Source organism: Prenolepis imparis, unplaced genomic scaffold, assembly GCF_030444845.1.
Source record: "Prenolepis imparis isolate NDT839.2.m4 unplaced genomic scaffold, iyPreImpa1.0 SCAF_353, whole genome shotgun sequence".
Taxonomy (NCBI): domain Eukaryota; kingdom Metazoa; phylum Arthropoda; class Insecta; order Hymenoptera; family Formicidae; genus Prenolepis; species Prenolepis imparis.
In genome coordinates, this window is record NW_028141511.1 from 5930 (window position 1) to 33296 (window position 27367).

General features: G+C 34.3%; 2 protein-coding genes and 1 long non-coding RNA gene across 3 annotated transcripts; 2 read left to right on the plus strand and 1 right to left on the minus strand.

Annotated features, from left to right (window-relative positions):
• Nucleotides 1-915: 915 nt before the first annotated feature.
• Nucleotides 916-16608, plus strand: LOC145948367 (uncharacterized). The gene is made up of 6 exons (XR_014427343.1): nt 916-1009; nt 1204-1326; nt 14676-14752; nt 15023-15197; nt 15378-15532; nt 16115-16608. It is a non-coding gene; the product is annotated as an uncharacterized LOC145948367 (long non-coding RNA).
• Nucleotides 16609-21628: 5020 nt separating this feature from the next.
• On the minus strand, nt 21629-22998 carry LOC145948368 (uncharacterized). Its single transcript, XM_083058066.1, has 2 exons — nt 22951-22998; nt 21629-22618 (listed from the first exon to the last, which is right to left on the minus strand). Exons 1-2 carry the CDS (start codon nt 22996-22998, stop codon nt 21629-21631), a joined length of 1038 nt encoding a protein of 345 aa, XP_082914192.1.
• Nucleotides 22999-24565: 1567 nt separating this feature from the next.
• LOC145948370 (uncharacterized) lies at nt 24566-25851 on the plus strand. The gene is made up of 6 exons (XM_083058067.1): nt 24566-24580; nt 24687-24813; nt 24871-24963; nt 25210-25416; nt 25486-25657; nt 25731-25851. Exons 1-6 carry the CDS (start codon nt 24566-24568, stop codon nt 25849-25851), a joined length of 735 nt encoding a protein of 244 aa, XP_082914193.1.
• Nucleotides 25852-27367: the final 1516 nt, after the last annotated feature.

A 27367-nucleotide genomic window follows, 5' to 3' on the forward strand; every position in this document is an offset into this window, starting at 1 on the left:
AGGTAACTTCAACAAATATTAATTATACCAGTTGCATAATATATCATTGCATGTTATCATCACAGTTTAAAACTGTGTTATTATTGTTATAACTTTGGATTATAATTTTTTTACAGACTTATCGGTGCAATACATTGGGAATCAAATCATTATATTGCATATTGCAGAAGAATCGATAGTCATTGGGAATTGTTCAATGATTTGAATACGTCAGTAAAATCCTGTAGGGCGAATACTGAGATAATACCCGTTGCCATTATATACGTTAAAGAGTCATACGAAAACATATTATAGCATTTAATAGGCGAAATTACTTTCTTTGATATTAAAAATTTTATTTTTTTTTTAAGTTTTAAGTTTTTTTAAGTTCTTTTTTGTCAGTCACTGGTAGACTGTCAAACAAATAATTAAATTGAGTTGAATTCTTTATTTTTTTTTAAATTTTAATTAAATTTTTTTTTTATAATTTTAGTAAAAGCAGCTAAATGAAAAATTCAGTGTTGAATAGCAGTGTTGAATAGTTTTATTTATATAATCAGTTTAACGTAAATGGTTACTCATATATATATATATATATATATATATATATATATATATATACCCACACAGCACATGATATCGTACGAATATTCTATATTCATTCTGTGAATGTACGTACTGTACGTAATATACTGAGAACATCTCTATAATATCTTGTGTAGTATATTATTTTTCGTATATTCTCAGGATATTATCAGAACATCTTGCGTACTATATTATTTTTCGTATATTCTCGTATATTCTCAGAATGTACTTTTAATATCTCTTATAGTATATTATTTTTCGTATATTCTCATAATATACTATTGAATTACGCGCATTTTTACTTATGAGCGGATATGTATGCCATTTTGGATACGTAATTTCCGCTATTGCCGTCATTTGTCTTTTCCTTCTTCTTCTTCACTGACCACGTGCAAGTGCTATGTGCAATCTGGTGCAATTATATTACGATTGTGATTAATCGCAGGTAATCCTTTTTATTTTCAAATAAATTAAATGTAAAAAGGGTATTTTATAAAAGCTATTCAATGATTTATTAATACTTCATAATTATAAACACACAAATTAACCTCAATAATGCAAATTATAACCTCACAATCGAATATTATAATGTATCAAAAATATGTATTTTTATGTGAAATTCTTATTATTATGTTACAGCAATTGCACAAAAAAGGACGTCATTATCAATTGTCGTTTATTATATCAATTATCATTTTGTGATCTCTGCAGAATCTTTCTAAAGAAAAAGTGTTCTCCGCATACACATATGTAAGGTCTGAGGTATTAAGAACGTCTTTACTTTTAATAATTAAATTCACTTTTAAAATGTTACGATGAAAATTTATTGACACATTTAAAAAGAATTAATAATACTGTTTAAAATGTACAAAATGTTTATTCAAATATATAGTTATGAATTATTAATACGCATTATATAATTTAAAGTAATGTTTATAATTCGTTGCAAATTCAGTTTATGTATTCTTTCTTTTCTTAATTATGACTGGGTTCATTATATTCGGTGTGTTTTGTTCGGTTTTCTGTCTTTTCTCGAAGAGACATATTTTCTGAATATTCAAAGGGATTCAAAAGATTAAGGAAATCTCAAAAACGATTGGAGTTATATTCAAAAGATTGAAGTGATTCAGTGCAATTGGAGTTATTTTCAAAAGATTGGAGTGATTCAGCGCTGAATTTCAATATCTCAAACATACAGAGTTCAAAAGATACATTCTCTCACAGTCGACATTCAGATTAAAGAATCATATCAAAATTCTTCAATAATCAAGTATTTATACATTCAATACTTCTTTATAATAAGAGTTTTTTGGTAGAATTATTTCGTTCTCAGATCAGAGAGTATTTTCATTCTTAGGCTTTGGTATGTTTTCTAGCCTAAAGAATCGATCTGATGAACATTCTAGAAAAATTTCTTCTTTCTTAATAAAACAATCTTCATTCGAAAATCATAGTAAAATATTCTTCTCTAAGGTTCTGGTTATTCTTTTCTAACCTTAGAGAATGGTTTTTTCCAGAAATAACTCAATATTTATTATAAAATAATATTTTACTCTTTTATTATAAAATTTATAGTTATTAAATGTTTCAAAATATTAATAATTTATATTCATTAAAATCTTTTCAGTTCTATTTTTAGTAATTTAATTACTTTTTTTCTTCTTTTGATTATATTAACATTATATAAAATAAATATTTAAAATTTTAATTATGTTGTTTTTAAAATAAAGTCAAAATTATTTTCTATTCGTTATTCCGATTTCATTTACGTTTAAATTTATACAAATTTTTGGTCCTTCGAGCCGGATCTATAAAGAGCGACAAAAATGAGAATCAGTCATATTTAAAACAAGATTGAGCAACAGCTCGCACTCATGGATTTAATTGCAAATGCTGTCGATAATTTTACTAAAGTTGGAGAATCAAAAATTTCACCTCAAAGAGTACAAGCTCGTTTAACGTCCCTTAAAGAAAATTGGGAAAAATTCTCACTAGTTCATGAAGCAATTGGAATATCTATAACTCAGCTAAGTCCCAATGATCGATTAACCATACATAATCATTTATATTTTTCGGATAATCTTTTTTCAATGACACATGAATGTTACCTCGAGGCAGTGGAAAAAATTAATTCTTTTCTTGATACTGAAAACGAAATTACTAAGAAGACATCAACAATGGAATCTAATTCGTCTAATTCTCAAAATTCAACTTCAAATATTCCAACATTTTTTCATCATTGCCTCGAATTGATATTCCAAAATTCAACGGTTCACCTGCAGATTGACTATCATTTAAAGATTTATTCAGCTCTCTTGTAATAACAAATCCAACAATAACTTCAGTTGAGAAACTGCAATATTTAAAAACAAGTCTCATCGGATCTGCAGCACATCTTTTAAAAAATACTTCGCTCACAGCAGATAACTTTAAAAAAGCGTGGGATTCTTTAATATCATTTTATGAAAACAAACGGCTATTAATTAATGCAGCGTTACATTCTTTAATTACTTTGAAACGCATGACGAAAGAATCTGCTAGCGAAATGGAACAATTATATACGAATATCATGCAAATTTATCGAATGTTAGAAACACTGCAACGACCTATTTCAACGTGGGATGATTTTTTAATATTTATTACGGTTCAGCGATTAGATTCAGAATCTGTCAAAGCATGGGAACACCATTTAGGATCATCTAAAGAACCTCCATCATGGAATCAATTCAGTGAATTTTTAGTCACTAGAATGCTTTCTCTTCAAGCTTTTGAAAAATCGCGAATTGGAAAATCTTCTCAAACTCAACAATCAGTAAAATCACATTATCAAGGAAAAATTAAGGATAATAATTTAAATAATACGAATTCATGTACAATATGTTCATCCAATCATTATATATCAAACTGTCCGCAATATACTTCAAAAACTGTTCAACAACGTTTGGCAATTATATCTAAAAACAAGTTGTGTTACAATTGTTTAGGATTACATCGTGTATCCACATGTCGAGTATTGAAACGTTGTCACAAATGTGGGCGTAAGCATCATACGTCTATTCATCAAGCTAACTCACTATCAAATACAAAATCAGATTCTGAAACTGCTAAATTAAAAGATTCTACTATAACATCTTCGAAATCAACTGAAACCCATGTACTACATTCAACATGACATGAAATTACTTCTTCATATGTCCTTTTAGCAACAGTTCAAGTCATTGTTGTAAAACAAAATGAAGAAAATGTTAAAGTTCGAGCTCTAATAGATCAGGGTTCTGAAATTTCGTTGATTTCTGAACGACTAGCACAACAACTAAAATTACCTCGGAAACATTCTTCTATTCCTTTAATTGGAATAGGAAGTAAAAAATCTAATAGAACCAGAGGTACAGTTTCTTTTCAATTAAAATCATGTCATAACGATAATTTTGAAGATTCAACAATTTACATTTTTGCACATATTTTACCAAAACTTACTTCATCAATTCCATCTGTGAAAGTAAATACATCAAATTGGTCACATTTAAACGGACTAAAATTAGCAGATCCTGATTTCCGAGTACCTGGATCTATTGATATAATATTAGGATCTGATGTTTACAATCAAATTATCGAAGAAGGTCTTATTAAAGGAAACAAAGATTCTCCAATTGCTCAATTAACTAAATTTGGATGGATAATTTCCGGTCCATTCAATTCAAATTCATCGTCAAGTAACCTTCAAAGTTATCATGTTTCTCTGGATAGAGAACTTCATGATTTACTTCAACAATTTTGGAAATTAGAAGAAACTCCATTATTAAAAGGTTCTTTTTTATCTTCTAAGGATCAAGAATGTGAAGATCATTTTAAATCTACCTATACACGTGATGCTCAAGGTCGCTACATAGTTAAATTACCATTCAAAGAATCCATTGAAAAACTAGGAAATTCTCAAACAAAGGCAATTCGTACGATTACAAGTTTATTCAAGAAATTTGCATCAAATTTTCGCTATGCACATTCTTATTCAGAATTTTTAAAAGAATATGAAAAACTTCAACATATGAAATCTGTACCAAATTCTTATCCAGAACCTCAACATGTTTATTATTTGCCACATCACGGAGTTTTTCGAGAAAGTAGTCTGACAACAAAATTAAGAGTAGTATTCAACGGATCAAGTCATACAACTTCAGGATTTTCATTAAACGATTTACTTCATACTGGAGCAAAATTACAAATAGATTTATTTAATGTTCTTATTTGGTTTAGGCAATTTTGTTATGTATTTACTTCAGATGTAGAAAAAATGTACAGACAAATTAAAGTACATCCAGAAGACTGGGATTTTCAACGTATTTTATGGATTGATGAATTTAATAATATTGTTACTTATCAATTGACCACAGTAACATATGGTCTAGTTTGTGCTCCTTTTTTAGCACTTCGTGCGATGTTACAGCTTGTCATTGACGAAGGTCAAAAATTTCCTCTTGCTATTCCTATTTTAACAAAAGGACGATATGTAGACGACATTTTTGGAGGAGCTGATACAATTCAGCAAGCTCAAGAAAAAGTTCAACAAGTAAATAATCTATGCATGGCGGGCGGTTTCCCACTCAAGAAATGGATAAGTAATAATCCTGTTATTCTTCAATCAATTCCTTTAGAAGACCAAATCACTTCAACATCTATTCAGATTGAAGATGATATAATGATTCATGCTCTTGGTTTGAGTTGGAAACCATCAACAGATACTTTTCACTTCACCATTAATTTATCTTTAATGAAGAAAATTACAAAAAGAACACTTTTATCAACCATAGCTAAAATGTTCGATCCTCTTGGATTAATCTCTCCTGTTATTATTAAGGCAAAAATTCTCATTCAAGAACTTTGGTCTATAAAGCTCGATTGGGATGATCCTTTACCTGAATCTATATCTATCAAATGGACAAAATTTATTGAAGAACTTCATAAAATGCCAACTTTATCATTTCCTCGATGGTTAGGTTTTAAATCAAAAGATATTATTGAAATTCACGGATTTTGTGACGCATCGCAACAAGCTATTGCAGGTGTCGTCTATATACGAATAAAAACAACAAAAGAAGATATACATGTTAATTTGATATGTTCAAAAACTAAAGTAGCTCCACTTAAAAGACTAACTATTCCTCGCCTTGAATTATCAGGAGCTGTATTATTAACAAAATTAGTTTCTCATGTTTTGAGTATTTTAGAATTAAAAAATATTCCCATATACCTTTGGACAGATTCTTCTATTACATATACTTGGATAAACAATCATCCTTCTCGTTGGAAAGATTTTGTTCATAACAGAGTTTGTTTAATACAAGAAACATTACCTCAAGCAATTTGGAGATTTGTACCAGGTAAAGAAAATCCAGCTGATTTAGCTACAAGAGGTTTAACACCTAATCAACTTTCTGACATTTCAACGTGGTGGAATGGACCTTGCTGGCTTTTGAAAAATTCTTCAACATGGCCATGGCCAAAAGAACCTCAAACAGTGTCTGTAAAAGATAATCTGGAAGAACGAACAGTTCAAATTTCTACCATTATTACCGACAAATCTTTGGAACCTTGGGATCTGTTATATAAATATTCAAATTTAACTCGACTCTTTTCAATTACAGCAATATGTAAACGAGTTATCAAACAATTTAAGAAAATTCCAGATTCTTCATTAAATATTCCAATTTCTACACAAGAATTAGAAATTTCAAAATTTTTTTGGATTAAATCAGTTCAACATTATCATTTTTATCAAGATTTTAAAATTCTTTCCAAAGGACAATGTTTATCTAAATCAAATCCGCTTACACGTTTTACACCTTTTATTGATTCTAATGGACTTTTACGAGTTGGAGGTCGTTTACAAGCTTCTTTTTTACCATCAAGTACTAAACATCCTTTGATTATTCCTAAAGACTCTCCATTAACAACACTAATAATTTCTGACGCTCATTTACGGTCAATGCACGGAGGAACACAAATCACATTGGCTTATATACGAAACGAATATTGGATCCTTGGAGGACGAGTACCCGTACGATCTTTCATTTTAAAATGTGTACGATGCGCAAGATATCGGCAGAAACGAGCACAACAAATTATGGGGCAACTTCCAGTTGAAAGAATAACTCCTTCTCGTCCTTTTTTAAATTCTGGAGTTGATTACGCTGGACCATTCATTATTAAAACTTGGAAAGGAAAGAACGCTCGAACTTATAAAGCTTATATAACTCTATTTGTTTGTCTTTCTACTTCAGCCATTCACATAGAACTTGTAACCGATTACTCTACCGAAACATTTATAGCTGCTTATAAACGGTTTACAGCTAGAAGAGGAATTTGTGCAATTTTAATGAGCGATTGCGGACTAAATTTCAAAGGAGCTGATTCTGAATTAAAAAACCTTTTTTTATCATCTTCAAAAGAGTTAAGAAAATTGGCAACGATTTTATCTAAAGATGGAACTCAATGGAAATTTAATCCACCAGCCTCTCCTCATTTTGGAGGAAAATGGGAAGCTGCAGTTAAATCTGTAAAATATCATCTTAAACGCATTGTTGGAGACAAACTTCTCACTTATGAAGAAATGTTAACACTTTTAACTCAAATTGAAGCAGTTTTAAATTCTCGACCTTTATGCCCTCTTACAGAAGATCCAGAAGATTTAAACGCTCTTACTCCTGGACATTTTTTAATTGGAAGTGCACCTGCTGTTATTCCAGAGCCATCACTTGAAACAATTAAATGTTCACATCTTTCTAGATGGCAATTAATTCGTCAAATGTTGGATGGTTTTTGGTCACGATGGTCAAAAGAATGTTTACAACGTTATTATGCTATTTACAAGTGGAATCAAGCTACTCCTTCTCTTAAGAAAGACTCTCTTGTTCTTATTATTGATGAACGATACCCTCCTTCAAAATGGCCTTTAGGCAGAATCATTCAAATTCATCCAGGAAAAGATGGGTATACAAGAGTTGTTACAGTACGCACGCAGACATCTATTCAGAAGCGACCCATTGTAAAACTTTGTCCTTTACCAATTTCAACAGATACTTTATAATTCATTTCATTCGTTAACGATGGTTAACGAAGGCGGGCGGAAATGTTTAAAATGTACAAAATGTTTATTCAAATATATAGTTATGAATTATTAATACGCATTATATAATTTAAAGTAATGTTTATAATTCGTTGCAAATTCAGTTTATGTATTCTTTCTTTTCTTAATTATGACTGGGTTCATTATATTCGGTGTGTTTTGTTCGGTTTTCTGTCTTTTCTCGAAGAGACATATTTTCTGAATATTCAAAGGGATTCAAAAGATTAAGGAAATTTCAAAAACGATTGGAGTTATATTCAAAAGATTGGAGTGATTCAGCGCAATTGGAGTTATTTTCAAAAGATTGGAGTGATTCAGCGCTGAATTTCAATATCTCAAACATACAGAGTTCAAAAGATACATTCTCTCACAGTCGACATTCAGATTAAAGAATCATATCAAAATTCTTCAATAATCAAGTATTTATACATTCAATACTTCTTTATAATAAGAGTTTTCTGGTAGAATTATTTCGTTCTCAGATCAGAGAGTATTTTCATTCTTAGGCTTTGGTATGTTTTCTAGCCTAAAGAATCGATCTGATGAACATTCCAGAAAAATTTCTTCTTTCTTAATAAAACAATTTTCATTCGAAAACCATAGTAAAATATTCTTCTCTAAGGTTCTGGTTATTCTTTTCTAACCTTAGAGAATGGTTTTTTCCAGAAATAACTCAATATTTATTATAAAATAATATTTTACTCTTTTATTATAAAATTTACAGTTATTAAATGTTTCAAAATATTAATAATTTATATTTATTAAAATCTTTTCAGTTCTATTTTTAGTAATTTAATTACTTTTTTTCTTCTTTTGATTATATTAACATTATATAAAATAAATATTTAAAATTTTAATTATGTTGTTTTTAAAATAAAGTCAAAATTATTTTCTATTCATTATTCCGATTTCATTTAGGTTTAAATTTATACAAATACAAAATAAGAAAAGCCAATGTTCAAATGTTTAATAAAGAAATAAAGCAAATAAGCCGAATTCGTATTCACACACAGTCACACAATTTATATAAATTGTTCTCGCTCAGTTATCGTTCGTGTTCATCCGTTGTATATTGCGGTTGGCTCAAGACTCCCTCTCGTCTCTCGCGCTCTTGTATATCGGCGCTTTCTCCCACTCTCACTTGCCGTTTTTATTTAATTTCCTTCGTATACATTCCCAAAATCTTACGTATACGTTGCGTCAAATAATTGAAATAATATCTATATTCTCAGGAGCCTACAGCTTCGGCCGTCCTGGCGTTAGTTCGTCTCGAACTAATTTTCGCTTCGAGAATGTCATAATTATAAATACAAATATAATTATACGCTAGCAGTTTACAAAATTAAAATTTATACGAGTACCACTAAAAATTTTTAACTTATTATATAAAAGAAATTCAACAAATTTATTCTTTGGATCACCCAGGATCATCGTTCGCTACGTTAATCCATTTTTTTATTTTGTCCGCTGATAATATAGTATTTAAAGGCTTTATTGAATGACTATAACCCGGAACATCCACAACTACATAACGATTTTTATTTAACACTTTTTTAATTTGATACGGTCCTTTATATTTTGGCAGTAACTTTCTATTTGTGCCGGGCTTGTGCTGTAGAACCCTTATCAACACCAGATCACCTTCACAATATTTTGACGGTTTTTTGTGACGCTTATCATATTGGGACTTATTGTATTCTTTTAACGCACGATTCGCTATATCCGCTGCATCTCTTAATTTTTTTCGCTTTTCCTCAAAATCTTTATCGATATCAGTTAGATTATCGATAAATTGTCGCGGTTCGCCATCGTTCACACTTCGTTGCTCGAAACCTAATAGCAATTGACTCGGAGTAGTATTAATCGCTTTATGAACCGTATTGTTTATCACGTACTGGGCCTTTCCTAAATTTTTTTCCCATTCGTCAGAGTTCTCAATCATTTTCGCTAAGATTGATTTAAGGAAACGATTTACTCGCTCCACTTGTCCATTAGCCCATGGAGACCCCATGGCTACCATCATATGTATTGTCTCATTTGATTTCATAATTTCCGCGAAAAGTTTAGACGAAAAAGCAGTTCCCCTGTCGCTAATTATTTTTATCGGAAGGCCGAATGAAAGGAACAAAGTAGAGAAATGTTTTATAACTTCTTCCGTAGTTGTTGACTTGCAGGGATAGAGCCATACATATTTAGTAAACGAATCGACAATTACTAGAATATATTTAAATCCCTTTTTCGTTTTTTCAAGAGGTCCGAAATGATCCACATGCAGAATTTGCATAGGTTTTGTACAATTCTCCACCAATTCCATTTCACCCTCCTTTTTTCCGGACGCAATCGAACAACTCAAACATCTAATACAGTTATCGATATATTGTTTTACTTTCCATTTAATACAAGGGAACCAATAATGACTGAGAATTCCGCGCATTGTCTTATCAACGCCTACGTGGCCCATATCATCGTGATATATTCTGATGACGCTATTTATCATATTCTCCGGTATTACAAATAAAGGTTTGTCTTTATAATTTCTAAATATTAGGCCGTCTATCAATGAAAAATATTTATTATCTTTACATTCGAGTTCTATAGCGATTTCTTTTAATTTCGGGTCCATTAACTGCTTGTACATTAATTCGTCTTCTACGGAAATAAAATTTACTAGCATCACATTTCGACTTAGACAATCTACATGAACCATTTTATTTGACGAACGATGTTTTAATTCGAAATGATAATTTTGCAAAAATAGGCTCCAACGAGCAATGCGTGGATTAATATTAATTTTTTTCATGGCCAATACAAGTGAATTACAATCGGTAACAATAGTGAAGACGACCGCTTATATTTCCGAATACCCTGTACATATACATGAAAACGTTCAATAGCCCTAACAATGGCCAGAGTCTCCAGTTCAAAGCTATGATATTTTTTCTCTACGTCCGAAGTTGCCTTACTAATATGCTATCGGCCCGAAACGACCGTCTGTCTGCCTTTGCAGTAAAATTGCTCCGAATCCCAGGCTACTCGCGTCAGAATGTAACTCAGTATCCGCGGATGGATTATATATACACAATACCGGGGGAGACGACAATTCTTGTTTTAGCTGAGTAAAAGACTCAATACATCCATTATCGAACACGAAGGGCACGTCTTTTTTAAGTAAAGTTTGAAGCGGTCTTTACAGCAAAATTTTGAATAAAACGTCGAAAGTAATTGCACAGTCCAAGAAATCCTTGTAACTCCTTTATATTTTTAGGTTGCGGAAATTCTAAAATCGCCTGCACGTGTCTTTTACATAATGTAATGCCGCGTTCGGAAACTAAATATCCTAAATACTCTATTTCTCTTTGTAAAAATGAACATTTTGACAGATTTAATTCGAGCCCATATTCTTTTAATCGAATTAACACCCCCCTCAATACATCAAGACCCTCCTCGACATTAACCGATGGAATAAGCAAATCATCAATATAAACTAATACTTTGTTTTCTCGTATCAGTTCATTGAAAACATGCAATATTCGCTTTTGAAACTCCGCGGGTGCTTCCGAGAAGCCAAACGGTAATCGTAAATATTCGTACTGACCGCTGGGCGTTGCAAAAGCAAAATATTTTGTAAATTCCGGATGAATTTTGATCTGATGAAAGCCATCTTTAAGATCTAACTTAGTGAAAAACTTCATGCCATGCAGCTTGTCTAAATGGTCTTCGATAATCGGAAAAGGGTATTTTTGCGGATGCACTCGCTGATTTAACGGCCTCAAATCAATACACATCCTTTTTTGCCCGTTACGCTTAGGAACTAAAATCGCGCGCGAACAGTAAGGCGAAATACTAGGTTTTATAATTTCTCTATCTAACAGATCCTTTATGATTGCCTCGAGTTCGTTCTTTTTGGTAAACGATAATCTACGTGGAGCAAAGCGAAAAAGTGAGTCATCCTTTATATGTAATTTTACGCTATGATCGTCCTGTATTGGCTCAACTTTCATTGTCTCGACAGACTTAAATACTTCTATTAATTTCTTTCTCTCAAGGAAGGGAGTATCCGGATTCAAATTATTTTCGATCTCATCGTATTGATCAAATTTTTCTACATCTATTGATAATATCGAATGCACAAAATCATCTGAATTTTTTACTTTTTCAAAACTAAATCCTCCTTGATGATAAATCAATTTAATACCTGAGTTTACAAAGAATTGTCGACCCAACAATAAATCGTATTGCATTGTGCTTTCATTTACAATAAATAATTCCACATCAAACCAAGAATTTTCAATATCCGGCATTGAGATCTGATCATAAAATTTACCGAAAATTGTAATTGATGAATTATTTACACCTTTCAAATTAATGTTGTTTACAATCCTAAAACTTTCTTTATTGGGAAAAAATCTTTTAAATACAGAATGACGAATAAGACTCACCGGACTTCCTGTGTCGATTAGCGCTTTAAGACTTACGTGAGGGTTGCTAACGGATTTTATTCTAACGCACGCTTCGTCTTTAGCCGCAAAGTTCATAACATTTACACTTTCAGACGATGAGGCGCTGTTCCTTTCCACCATCAAATCCTCCTGTACGATCACGTGACTCGACGAATTTCTCGCTGTTGATTTCCTTGGACAGGCCACACTGATATGTCCTTCTTGTCCACATATAAAACATGTAATTTTCCTCTGTGTACAATCCTTTGAAATGTGACCGGGCTGCTTACAATTATAACACGTCCTTTCAGATACAAAAGGTCGTATGCCTTGATTCTTGTTTGCCGAATTTCCTCGACCTCCAAAACGATTGTTTGCTTCTTTGTTTTTCGGAATTGTTGTGTCTTCCGTTATCCTTCTTACATGTTCTAGAAAGTCAGGTATATTTGAAATCCAGGTACTTAACACGAGCTTCCTTAGTACAGGATCCTTAACTCCGTCGGCCAATAAATCGATTTTTTCTTTCTCCGTCAAGGAAAGAGTCTGCATTAGCGTCAATTTTTCTTCAGAGTAGTCAATAAATTTTTCAGAATGAGCTTTCCATGTCCTTTGCCCAATTCTTGCCAGAGTAGCAGTATACGATTCCTTGATTTCGAAATGTCTTCCAATATAATATTTAAAATCTTCCCAAGTTGATACTGCTTCCAAATTCTGTCGATTATACCAATTTAAGGCTCTGTCTTTCAATTGCGATATCGCCGCTAGGAATACTGTGTCGTCTCTTAAATTGTACAGACGCGCAACACTCGAAATTCGATCCAATCATTTGGATACATTCTCCTCCTCCTTTCCAGAAAAAATTGGAATTAGCTTGGTCGCGAATTTTATTTGAGACCAATTATTTGCATCCCGACTGCCTGCACCACTGCTAGAGCCAGATCCTCCCTCAGCAAAAGGCGAACGTCTCTCCCTCCTCGGATTACGCTCCCTCGCATCCAGCACTCCAATCACAGCTCTAACAATCTCCTCCACATTCAATGCAGCAGCAGGACTCGGTTGCAAAACGTTAGATCCATTAGAGACTGCCGACACTTCCGATTGCACAGTATTTTCCCCGGACGCTCTCTCGCCCGTATCCTGCATATGATCCATTGCTCTTCTAATCCCTGGCCCACTTCTATCGTAAAAGTCCAAAATTCTCACCAGAAGTGTTGCTCGCGAGCCAGTCACTGACAAATTTAAACTTGAAGCCAACGATCGCAACTGATTTATCGTTAAAGTTTTCACAGTCGCACGATCCATAAGAACTGTCAACAGACCTTGACCTATATCCACCAAAACATGCCTTCAATCACGTGAACACGTCCTGGGCGTTCGAAATCCTTCTAGAATAATCGAGCGTTCGAATTCCTCTCGAACCGAGAATTACTCCACAAATAATAAAATTAAATGTTAATTAATGTTCTTCAGGTCGAGCATGCGCTCATATCCCACTTCTGAAATTTTTACCGCTGTAAGATCTGAGGTATTAAGAACGTCTTTACTTTTAATAATTAAATTCACTTTTAAAATGTTACGATGAAAATTTATTGACACATTTAAAAAGAATTAATAATACAAAATAAGAAAAGCCAATGTTCAAATGTTTAATAAAGAAATAAAGCAAATAAGCCGAATTCGTATTCACACACAGTCACACAATTTATATAAATTGTTCTCGCTCAGTTATCGTTCGCGTTCATCCGTTTGTTATAGCCCGAACTATAACCAGTAGTTATTAGGAATAATAATATTGTAAAACATTTTTACTTATAAACGAGCGCTCTCGCCAAACGCTCGTCGAACGAAAACGCTAACGCAGCGATATACGCACGAAGCACGGAAATCGCGAGCTGCAAGCGGAGGCCAGGGACTTCGACCTGCTTCGCTTGCATTTAGACCAAAAACGCGTGAATATTATTAACCAATCGGGGACTTGTTTCCAAGGGCCTCGCCCGTTGAAAATCAAAGAACAAAAGAAGATATAAGACGGAGAGCCCGCCCGCAAGGGCAGTCTCGAATACAATTCTTAAACATCAAGACGTGGTCGCTAATAAGAATCCGGAACATCAGGACGAGACTCACTAATAAAAATCTGAATCATTAAGAAGAATTACTAATAAACGCTCGTTAGCCAAACATCGAATGTTACACGAATATATATATAATTAAAGAAAGGACGAGAAATAAAGTGAAACCATATTTAATTCGCAATAGAAGTGTATTTAAAGAGAAGAGAACAGAGTGTAACCCTCCTAACTTCCTACGAAGTCCTGGTCGACCTGAGGATCCTCATCCTTAATTCGGCGCAACCCCAGTGCCTTGTTCGAGGCACACAACACGTTGTATATTGCGGTTGGCTCAAGACTCCCTCTCGTCTCTCGCGCTCTTGTATATCGGCGCTTTCTCCCACTCTCACTTGCCGTTTTTATTTAAATTCCTTCGTATACATTCCCAAAATCTTACGTATACGTTGCGTCAAATAATTGAAATAATATCTATATTCTCAGGAGCCTACACATATATACATATATAGATGAGATGTAAATGTGAAAAATAAAAGTGAAACTCTGGATTCAAAAATCAAGTGAGTTTTATAACATATTTTAATTATATAGTGTGTACGATTAAGTAAGCTAATTGTTACTGCAATTAACTTTTAAAACGATCTTAAAAGACTAATGTATGCCAATACTCTATATTTGTATTACACATTGATAATGAAGGAAAGATATTGCATACATATAAAATAATATGTTAACTAGGCTTTTAAAACCGTTTTAAAAGTTAATTGCAGCAACAACTAATATATATTAATATATGTATTCTTATATGAAGTTCTCATTATATGTTACAGCGTTATTTGCACAAAAAAAGGACGTCATTATCAATTGTCGTTTATTATATCAAGTATCACTTTGTGATCTCTGCAGAATCTTTCTAAAGAAAAAGTATCTCCGCATACACACACATATATATATAGATGGGATATGTAAAAAATAAAAGTGAAACTCTGGATTCGCAAAAATCAAGTGAGTTTTATAACATATTTTAATTATATAGTGTGCGATTAAGTAAGAGCTAAGTTATTACTGCAATTAATTTTTAAAATGATTTTAAAAGTTAATTGCAGTAACAACATATAGCTTATTAAATATATGTTAAATATTATTAAATGTATTCTTATGTGAAATTATTATTATATGTTACAGCGTTTGCACAAAAAGAACATTATTATCAACTTCGTGATTTAATACTTTCTGTGAAATAAGAAAAATTATATACATATATATACGTGGGATATATACAATATATATTTAAAACAAGGAAATATAAACTGCGGACTCAACAAATCACAACAAATCAAGTAAGATTTAATGATATTTTTTAGTGTAAGTAAAACTAGCTGTTATTGCAATTACTTGTAAAACGATTTAAAATTACTAAAGTCTTATTTAAATTCACTACTACACTAAATTATTTTATATTTTACAAAAATGTTTACGTATCAAATATATAATTATGTATATATAATTTAACTGGAAAGTACTAATTAATGCTAATGTTAGAGGCAAAATGAATTTAAAAATAACTAAAATTTCAAAAATTTCATTTTTATTTTTTAATAAGATTTTCTAAAATAATGAGAAATAGTTTTCTGAAAATTTTGAACTGTACATCATTTTTGGCTACAATATAAAAAGTTATAACTTGGGTAAATGGATTGAATATTTTCTTATTTTTACTGTGTACTATTTATTATTTTATTTGTATTATGTGTATGTGTATTTATATTTAAGTATAAAATATATTTATATAAGTATAAAATAAATAATAAAATAAATTTAATGAAATAAATAATAAAACAAATGATAAATAAATAAAACAAAATATATATTTCAAAATTTATTTATCAATAATTCATAAACAATTTTAAAAACTTTTCCAGGTGCAGTAAGAAAATTGCACATCAATGCTACAGACGAACAGATTTCAGCTCCAATAAAAATATGGTTGACTCATGCCAAAGAACGTATGCAGAGACAAACATTGAATAGTGAAAAGGACTAAAATAGTACTTCGTTGAATTTTTCTTCAGCCTTTTCTTGAATCTTTATAATTTATAATTTGTTTTGAGTTATTGTTGACAACGTTTATAATTACGGTGATTATCCGTCCTTTATTTTAAGTAGCTATTCTTTAGATTTATTTATTTTTCAAAACTCACACACACAATTTGTCCTAAGTTTTCTTTTGTTTTATCAGTACTAAAATTTTTTTAGTGAATGTTATAATGTATGTAAACTCTTTTATAGTTCATTAAGAAGAATTCTATGAAAATCTCGCTGGTGGGTGCTGGGACTGTCAATTTTTAAATGACAGAGTCCGCACCGACGAGATTTTTAGAGTTTAAACTATAATAGTGTGTGTTGTGTGTGTAATATGTACATATAGATATTAGATTTAATATATATATGTTTTAGAAATATATATATAATATAGCTAAACATATAAACTATAAAAATGTCATGTTTATGTAAATGTTTAATAGTATGTGTTAAAGTGTTTCATATATATAAAGTATATTATAAATATATAAGAATAACATTTTATAATAAATAAGTAAAATGTTTATATAAAAAAATATAAAAGTGCAATTATATGTTCAAATAATATATGTGCAATTATAACATATATTTAAGAAATTTGAATAAAAAGATTTTATATGTGAACAAAATGTTAATATTTTACACCAATAATCCATTTATAGTATAAATATAAATGGATTATATATATATGTACCGTAAATACTCGAAATCTGTTTTTCCGTATACTTAGTAGTCAAAATTTGCATATTTTTACTAGTAAGTATATGAAAAAACGGATATGGGATGTTTACGGTAACATATATCATTTATATTTATATATAAAATATAGAAAATATAAGTTAATCTATAGAATGTCTTGAGTATATTATTAGTACATTATTAGTACATATATGTATATACCAATCTCATACTCAAGACATTCTATAGATATACTTATTATATACTAAAAGATATTTTCAGTATGTACTGAGAAGCAGGAAAAATCGAACATAGTAGCATTCTTAGTACATATTCAGTATATCGCAGTATGTATTTCGAATGTTCCTAGTCATACGCAATATACTTTTGTGATATTCTCAGAATTTTGTGACATTCTCGGAATTTACATGTGCTGTGTGGGTATATATATATATATATATATATATATATTTACAATATATATATTTATATATAAAGGTATATATATATTTATAATAAATTATCAAATTTTTTATTAATTGTAAAAAAAAGTAAAAATTAATATAATAAAAATAATTATACATTTACATAGTTTTTAATTTATTTAGACGCTCACAAATATAACAATTATAAATTATTAGTTTTTTTATAATTTAATTAAAATTATATTAATATTTTAAGTATAATAAAATAATATAAATTTTATTTCTCATATATTTTGAGATTAACTATTAGAATTGTGCAATAAAACTGTGTACTATTAATAAATAAAATCAATGTTTTGAAAAAGGGGATGCTAAACGGATATCTTGTTTTACCGATAGAATTTAAAGTTAGATCGATCATAAAGTTATTTATTGGCTATACAGATTGTTTTTTATATGAAATTAGAGCACTTCGGGCGGGGAGGGGAGTTTGTTAATATTAATACTTTAATTATGCAAAAAGTTTTATCAATCTGTATAGTTAATTCATAATTATTGGTATGCAATTAGTTACTTGAGTATGTGACTAGTTGCATACCGATAATTATGAGTTATACAGATTGATAAATCCTTTTCCACAATTAAAGTAATAATATTAACAAACCCCGGAGCACTCTAATTTTAAATAAAAAACAATTTGTAGAATCAATAAAAGGCCCGTTGTACAATACGTCGTATGTCGCAGTTGGATGTCGGAACGTAAGCGATGGTCCAATGAGAAAATTTTGTTTTCGAAAAAGAAATTTTTTCATTGGACCATCGCTTACGTTCCGACATCCGACTGTGACATTGTGGGGGTTCATGTATTTTAGTTACCTATTCCACTAGTCGCCGATTTACTACTACTAGACACCGGGCAGATTAATATACTCCGTTGGTCGTTTTTGGTATGTAAAAATATATTGTATAACAATCTATCTTACAACTAACTATGGTATCAGTCTTTGGTATAATACTACGTCTGCTTCAGACAACGGTACGTGAGAGAGTGTGTGGTATATATTTAGGGATATAGGGACGAAGTGTATAATGGCGCTGGTGCGTTCGTGAACTTGTCCGTCCACGTTTTTGTCCAGATGGAAAGGCGCCACAATCACTCCCCCTTTAGTGACTCCGTTCATGGAGTCGCGAATTTAATTTTTCGTACAGGATGTTCTCTCTCTATTTCAGCTGGCGGAAGTTCTGGGAGGGGATTGTCCTCAGGTGGTTGTTGGTTTTCCCCAGCCTTCTCAATGAACGCCGGCTTCAGTCTGTCGATGTTGATCTCGGTTGGTAGGCCCTTGTAGTCGATCCTGTACAAAAAATCAGTCAGTCTTTTGATTATAGGGAAAGGTCCTTCGTATGGCTGTTCCAAAGATCTAGTCGCTCGGTCGACCCTGACGAAGACGTGTGTACAGTCTTCCAGCTCTTTGTGGACGAAAGCTCTGTCTGATGTGATGTGCTGCGGGCTTTGGTCTCACTCGCCGCATTAGCTCGCGAAGTTTTTGCAGGAACATGTCCGGGCATCCCATAGGTTCCTCGGCTGTGAAATATTCGCCGGGTACTGGTAGTGTTTTTCCGTAGACCATCTCTGCTGCTGATGCCTTAATGTCGTCCTTGTAGCTGTTTCGCAGTCCCAAAAGTACCATGGGAAGTACACTCGTCCAATCCGTGGTGCCGTGGCACATGATTGCCGCTTTAAGTGATCGATGCCATTGCTCGATCATTTCATTTGCCTGCGGGTGGTACGCTGTTATCCGGATTCTCCGACTGCCTATTAATTTGGCCATTGCTTCAAATAACGCTGACTCGAACTGTGCTCCTCTGTCGGTTGTAATTATACCAGGTGTTCCGAACCGTGCGATCCATGTATTAAAAAATGTGTCTGTTACGGTGTTCGCTGACGTGTCCGCTATTGGTGTAGCTTCTGGCCATCTTGTCGTCCTGTCGATCATGGTCAAACAGTATCTCATCCCTTTAGAGTTTGGTAGCGGTCCTACTATGTCTAAATGTACATGCTGGAATCTGTCGTCTGGGACTGGAATTTGCTCTGGTATTCTGTGGTTGTGCCTGTGGACTTTTGACCTTTGACACTGTAAGCATGTCTTGGCCCAGCGATATCTTTTTGCATACCTGGCCAGACGAATCTTTGTGCGATTGTCTTTTTTGTTGCTCTTCCGCTTGGGTGTGACAGGTTATGTGTGTTGTCAAAAATTCGCTTCCGTACTACTTTTGGTACGTATATCCGGATCTCCTTGTCGATACTGCAGTATACGGTTTTGTTTCCGCCGTCTAAGCGTAATGGTTTTAGTGACAGTGATGTCTCAGTCTCCAATAAAGCTCTGAGTTCCTCGTCTTTCTGCTGTTCCTCGTGGAGTTCGTCTGTTGTGACAATAATTGGTAGGTTGACTGCTTCTACTCGTGACAATGCATCTGCGACCTGATTTTTATGTCCTGCAATATAAATAATATTAGTAGTGATTTGGCTTATAAAGTCTAATTGTCTCCTTTGTCGTTCGGAGGCTTTATCGGAAGCTTGTGAGAACGCGTATTGTAATGGTTTGTGGTCCGTTAGTACAACTACGTTTCGTCCTTCTGCCATGTGTCGGAAGAATTTTAATGCAGAGTAAATTGCTAGGAGTTCTCTATCGTATGTACTATAGTTCTGCTGTGCCTCTGATAACTTCTTAGAAAAGAATCCCAAAGGCTTGTATTCTCCTTCTTGATGCTGCTCCAACACCGCTCCCATAGCTACGTTTGAAGCGTCAGTTCTGAGTAGGAGTTTGGCGTTTCCTCGTGGATGAACTAATAAGGTCGTCTCTGCTAAGCGTCTTTTACTTTCGTCGAAAGCTTCCTCTGCTTGTATGGTCCACTCTATTGGCCGCTTGTCGCGTTTCTTCGCTCCTGTCAGGTACTTATTTAATGGTGTTAGAATGGTTGCTGCGTTTTCGATGAATCTGTGGTAGAAGTTGATCATCCCAAGATATCTTCTAAGCTCGCTTATATTGTTCGGCTTCTTGAAGTCAATGACGGCTTCTACTCTGTCGCTCGTCGGGCGTATTCCTTCCTTGTTTACTGTGTATCCGAGGTATTTGACCTCTCTTTCCGCAAACTTGCTTTTCGCCACGTTGATTGACAGTCCGTGTTCTTTTAAACGCCGAAATATTTGCTCGAGGTGTCTTTGGTGTTCCTCTTCGTCTTTCGATGCTACCAACAAATCGTCGATATAACCGTGGCAAAAATTGAGTCCTCGTAGCACTGCGTCTATGAATCTCTGGAAGGTCTGCGCTGCGTTTCGCAACCCGAATGGCATGCTATTAAACTCGTACAATCCGAATGGCGTAGTTATCGCAGTTTTATGGCGATCTTCCTCCGCCACTGGAATCTGGAAGTATGCTTTTACGAGATCTATTTTGGAAAAAACGGTGCATCCCGCTAAGTGGTATGTGAAATCTTGTATATGAGGTAGCGGGTACTTATCTGCGACCGTTGTGCTGTTCAATTTGCGAAAGTCCCCGCAAGGTCTCCACTCTCCGTTGCTTTTACGTACTAGGTGTAACGGGCTTGCCCATTGTGATGAAGAGGAGCGGCATATTCCTTGTGCCAACATCGTCTCGAACTCTCGTTTCGCGTCTGCGTACTTCTCTGGGGGCAGTCTGCGTGGTCTCTCCGCTAATGGTGGTCCCTTGGTGACGATGTGGTGTCTCACGTCGTGTACGGTCTCTTTGAGCGCCGTAGGGCGAGTGATTTCAACGTACTTGCGTAAGAGTTCCTTGACTTTGCATCCTTCGTCTATTGTCGCGATGGTAGCCTGTTTTCCTGTCATCCTCGCCTTAGTACTCAGTAGCGTCTGTTCGTCGACCAGTTTTCTGTTCTTTAGGTCCGGTAGGATCCCGTGGTGCGCCAAGAAGTCAGCACCTATAATTGGTTGCCGGACGTCAGCTATGATAAACTGCCATCTGAATGGTCGTCGGAGTCCTAAGTCCACTACTCGTGAGCTGCTACCGTATGTATTTATGACTGTATTATTTGCTGCAAACAATTGAAAATCTACGGGTGTGAGCTTTCCTCTCATCATCTTCTTCGGGATTACTGAGATGTCTGCTCCCGTGTCTATAAGATAAGTGATTCCGTCTTTTTTGTCCGTTATTATTAGGCGTTTATTATTTTTGATTACCCCGTTGACGACCGTCTGTACTCGCAACGGAGAGTTTAGTTTTCCACCGCCCTCGGCTTATTGCATGTGCAAGGTTGTGTGCATTTAAATGCTTTGTCGCCGAATCTGTTGTGATAGTAGCAGTATTCGGCGTTATCTTCACTGTCTTGACGGTGATTTGAATGTCCGCGGTTGCTTGACCGTCCTCGGCTTCCGAAACGTCCGCGCGATCTGCTGCGTTGCCTATATCTATCTCTTACGGAGAGTTTCTTGACTTGCTTCCTCAACTCCGCGATCTCCTGCAGGATCTTGTTGTTGTCCGTGTCTGCCTGTCCTCCGGTGATAGCCTGGATTGTTGTTGATGCCGGTTTGGTCACTTCGATCACCTTGTCCGCCGCGGCTGCCAATCTCGTTAAATCTTGGACTTCGGATACCGCCAGGATGGCACGGACGTTTTCTGGAAGTTGCTCCAAGAATATAGACTTTAAAATTTCGTCCGTTACCTGACCTGGTGCCAAATTGCGTAGACGTTGTAAAAAGGTGGAAGGTTTCTGGTCTCCTAATTCATGTGAGCCTAGAAGTTTCCTGATCTTCGTTGTGCTTGTCTCTCCCAGTGTCGAGCATATGCGGTCCTTCAAGGTTTGATATCTGTCTCGCTCGGGCGGGTTGGTAATCAAGTCAGCCACGAAGGGAAGGACGGATTGATCAGCATTGAGTATTATATAACGAAATTTTGATTCGTCTGTTATTCGATGTAACACAAAAGCTGATTCAGCTTGTGCGAACCATAGTGCCGGGTTGTCTCTCCAAAATGGTGGTAAGCGTATTGTCTGGGCGGCGTCGATGTTCGCGGGTCTTGGTCCTTCTCCGAAGTTATTCATAGCTTCTGAGTAAGGGGGCCGGTTGTCAATTGGTTTTTCTTCGACGGACGTCGTGCTCTCGGTGTTGCTTTCTTCGGCTACTTTTGTCGGCGAATAATTCGCCGGTATATCTCTCTTTTTAAAATTTTTGCTCGCCACGTGGCGTAAGGCGGGAAAAAAAGGACGCTAACACACGTCGATGGTCACCAATGTGGGGGTTCATGTATTTTAGTTACCTATTCCACTAGTCGCCGATTTACTACTACTAGACACCGGGCAGATTAATATACTCCGTTGGTCGTTTTTGGTATGTAAAAATATATTGTATAACAATCTATCTTACAACTAACTATGGTATCAGTCTTTGGTATAATACTACGTCTGCTTCAGACAACGGTACGTGAGAGAGTGTGTGGTATATATTTAGGGATATAGGGACGAAGTGTATAATGGCGCTGGTGCGTTCGTGAACTTGTCCGTCCACGTTTTTGTCCAGATGGAAAGGCGCCACAACATACGATGTATTGTAGAACGGGCCTCAGGGCGGGAGCATGAGGTCTGTTCATTTTTAGACCGGGTCTACAATAAGTAATTTAAGCCCTAACAATAAGCCTAAAGAAATTGACCAATCATAATCAAGTATGAGGAGAATATTGACTGAAGGTGCCTTTTCATATGCAGCATGCTGCAGCAGCAAATCAGTCACGTGATCAATATTCGTATAAGCATATAGGCTATAGCACACTTTCCGTAACCGTAAACCTTCATAACTTTTAATAATTTTTTCTTTATTTTTTTACATATTCAACTATAAGCTATCTAGAGTTGTCAAAGTACAACTATTTTTATTCGAGAACTTGAATCGAGAACTCGGACCGATTTCTAGACCTCCGCAAAGTTAGCCCCCCCCCACTTTGATTTTTGTAATTTTTTTTTACCAATCGTTTGGTAGTCGTTTGGTAGTGTTTGGTACCGCATTAAAAACTTTTGGTGGTCTTTCGTTTTTTTAAAAAATCAATTTCAAATTTTTACCCTTCTCTTAAAAAATGTTTTATTTTAAATTTTTTTTAAATACCCCATCACTTAATTTTTCTTTTCAAAAAAAAATTTTGTTTATATAACTTTAAAGTACTCTTCAAGCCATTAAAATTTGTTGTACGTCTTTTTTTTCTACCTCTTATAGTTTACCAGATATTCGATCCTAAAGAAAAATACCGTTTTTCTTTAAAGGGGTGTTTCACCCCTTAAAACTCAATATCCGCACATATAAAAAAATACGTGTCTTTTAGATTTGTGTATTTAACAACATATTTGAAGAAGAATCAAATCGGTTCCGGACAGTTGTGACATGTCCCTTGTAAGTATTTTAATATGATTAATTTAATTAATTCATATTTATGGTTTTCTAATATATCTAATTCTAAAATATGTTTCAAAATTTGTAAAAATTATATTTAAATTTAAGTTTCTAAAAATATAATCTGCATATTTACATTTTTCCATTTTAATTTATTTTGTAATTTGTACATGTTAAAAACTTTTTCAGTTGTTGAAGTTATGGTATACAAATCTACTCATAGTGTCTTAAGAATCCAAAACATAAAATGTTTCGTTGATATAATTTTCATTATATTTTCGTTTATATCTCTCTCTCGTCGATTTACAACCTTCTATGAAACAATATATAATCATCTTATATCGAATAAAATAAAAATACGTAAATAATACGTAAATAACACGGTAGCAAACTTGTAGCAAAGCTTTCACTTCACAAGGATTAGTTCCTCTGTTCACCACTTGGTCATTGATGTCGCAACAGGTCTTGGATTTCGATATAAGCTAGCACTAGCAGTTCATATTTATATAGTCAAACTGCCTGATTTAAGGTACAATTTCATGCTGACGCTCGACGCTGGATTCGAGCGTCAAATCTGGTCATGTGATAGATTTTTGAATTCCCGCGTCGAGTGATAAAAGCTAAACTGTGTTTAGCTTTGACGCTCGACGCTCATTTCAGTCAATCCTGGTTAGGCTATATTTCGCGTCCCTCTGAATTTTTTAATATACTATTATTAAAAATTTACCACAAAATTATATTGATTATTTTGAATATCTATTATAGTAGAGAGCAAGATGGATTCCCAACAGGTAAATATCAATTAAAATTATATTGGTATTAATGTAACCTCCAAATATGCTTTTCATTACAGAAAAAAATAGAATAATTGATGATACATTTTTTTTACATATTTAGCAAATTCGTATTGTGTATACTTGTGGTTTGTGCGAGGAAATTTGCGAGAAGATTCAAGGTCATTCCTGTCTAGAGGGTTACAACAAGTTTTACATTGACGAGAATCACTACTTTTACCCCATGCTAGGTATGTAATGTATAATTGTTTTTATTTTAAAGTTAATTAGGCAAATGAATTTTACAGATGACAGAAAAAGTATTGTCAGGCGGAGTATGATGTCAGGCAACATAGAGGCAATTGTTATGGATAACCAGGAGAATTTAAATCCGGATATCCGTAAGTAAACAACACGTCACGAATTTAAGAATATTATAATTTTACTAAAACTTTTGGCTGTCTGCTTGTCCGGCAACGCATGTGAATAAACGTCCGTTTTTCGTTCGGCAAAATCCCCTAAATTGAGTCTATATTTACGTTAAAGCCGGACATTAATATATATAGTTATTCGTGTGGTTGCCGCACAACCAGACACTTTGAAAATTTTTTTAGAATGACAAATCCTTGTAATTCGTCATTTTGCAGCTGAACCGGTCAGATTCTCCAGAAAATCGACTGGAGTACCCATCGCAAAAACTGCCCGAAACAAAAAACTGACCGATCTAGACATGGAACTTCTCATCCTGGAAGTGCAGAAACGGACTCCTTTATGGGATTTCTCATTACCATTGGAGCAAAGAAATCGAGAGACTGTACGGCGTCTCTGGGATGAAGTCTCCGCAGAACTGAATGGTGAGGAATAATATGTCTTTTCACATAAGTGATTTGAGCCTCGTCTTGAATTGTAATTTACCGTTATAGGCAAACTAAATGCAGCAGATGCTAAAAAAAAATTTAAAAGCTTGCGAGACACATTCCGAAAACTTGTTCAAGCTGAGCAGCATGCCAGCGGTTCCGCAAGAATTGACATTAAGGAGAAGTGGAAATTCTACGACGCGATGGAATTTCTGCGCGATTCTTGCCTGTTACGACCGTAATACTTCTTTCTTTAAATCTTATTAGTGTTGGTTTTATAATAATTATTATTATTACAATTTCCTTTGTAGAACCCACACAAATGCGAGTCAGGATTTGCAAGAAGAAGAAGCTGATTATATAACTATACCAAATGATGGCGACAGAGATGTTGACATTAGCAGCACAGCATCAAGTATGGGAAATTCATAGATATTCCAATATAAAAATCGTGCAAATTAGAAACTTGCACGTTGCATCGTCATTATTTTATTGTTTCATCGATTTTCTTAAGGTCAACTTACCAATATTCTTCTAAGTAACAATGTAGGCTCCCTGCATTGATAAATTACAAATTCAAAAGGAGGCTATATGGAGCCACGCGTAGGGTGTAGGTACGCAAATATTAAAAACAAACTTGTTGGAAAAACAAATTTATTGAATCTAAACGTTTCGGTCCTTTCTTTGGACCTTCTTCAGTAAATTTAATACAATAAATAATAATGGGGAATCTACATACTACCGCACGTAGCGCAAAAGCCGTGAGCCCCCCCTATCGATATCCCATTAGATAGACAAAGTGACATAATATGTCATGAGGTACTCAAAAGTGGACTATAATGACGAGTATAGTGAGGAATTTCCGAAAGGGGGCTCACTCTTACTCACACACTCATCCATCGCACGTTCACACGACCGTACGCGGACGCGCCCGACGCACGAGTGAAGAAGATATTCGTTCTGATGCTATTTATAAGGCGCCCTACCACGGCTCATAGCCTGTTATCGAAGTCAATGTCAAACAATGTGTGGAATTTATTTCTCCTTCTCTCTCTCTCTCTCCCTCTCCCTCTCCCACTCCACTCTCTCTCTCTCTCCCTCTCTCTCCCCCCTCTCTCTCCCTTTCCCCCCTCCGTCTCTCACCCTCTATCACTGTCCCCCCTTCCTCTCGCTCCCCCCCCTTTTCTTTATCTCTCTCTCTCAAACATACGATGTATGGAGATTAATGTTACAAATGATTTATGGCTCTCTAAAGGAATTCGATAACAACTAAACGAAGACCGTCTTTCAAGAAATTTGAGGCATATTTGTCACAACAGATATATATGCTTGACTTAGACACTCTGTGTCTTCTTGTCGGTTTAGGCCATTTATCTGGCGCCTGATAAACAGCATCTCTGAAACAAGTCTCTTCCTTAGAAACGGTTCCTCATCCAAGATCTCAACGTTATCCCAATCAAATTCGTGGTTATTCAGCCTGTGATCCGTGATCACGGATTTTTGCGCGGTGTTTCTTTTTATGTGATTTCTGTGCTCCCTAATGCGTGTTCTCAACTGCCTGCTGGTCTGACCGACATAAGAGGCATTACAATTTTGACATGAAATTTTGTATACAACGTTATTATGCCAATCTTTCTGCAGTGTGTCTTTATGCACGCGGATAAACGAGCGTAACTTATTCAAACCTGTGTAGGACATTTTTACATCTAGATCACGGACCACATGGCTAAACTGCTCGGACCATTTGGGTATGTATGGGACATTAAAATATGCAACGCGAGCCGAATTAGTATCAGGTGTTAGGTTAGCGTCACCTGAATTATTATTTTTATTTCTCGCAAACAAAGTCCTAAGCCTTTCGTGAAATGTTTCAAAAATCAGTTGTAATGGATACCCATTATCACGTAACACCCCAATGACCAATTCAAGGTTCTTTTGGTGATATCTT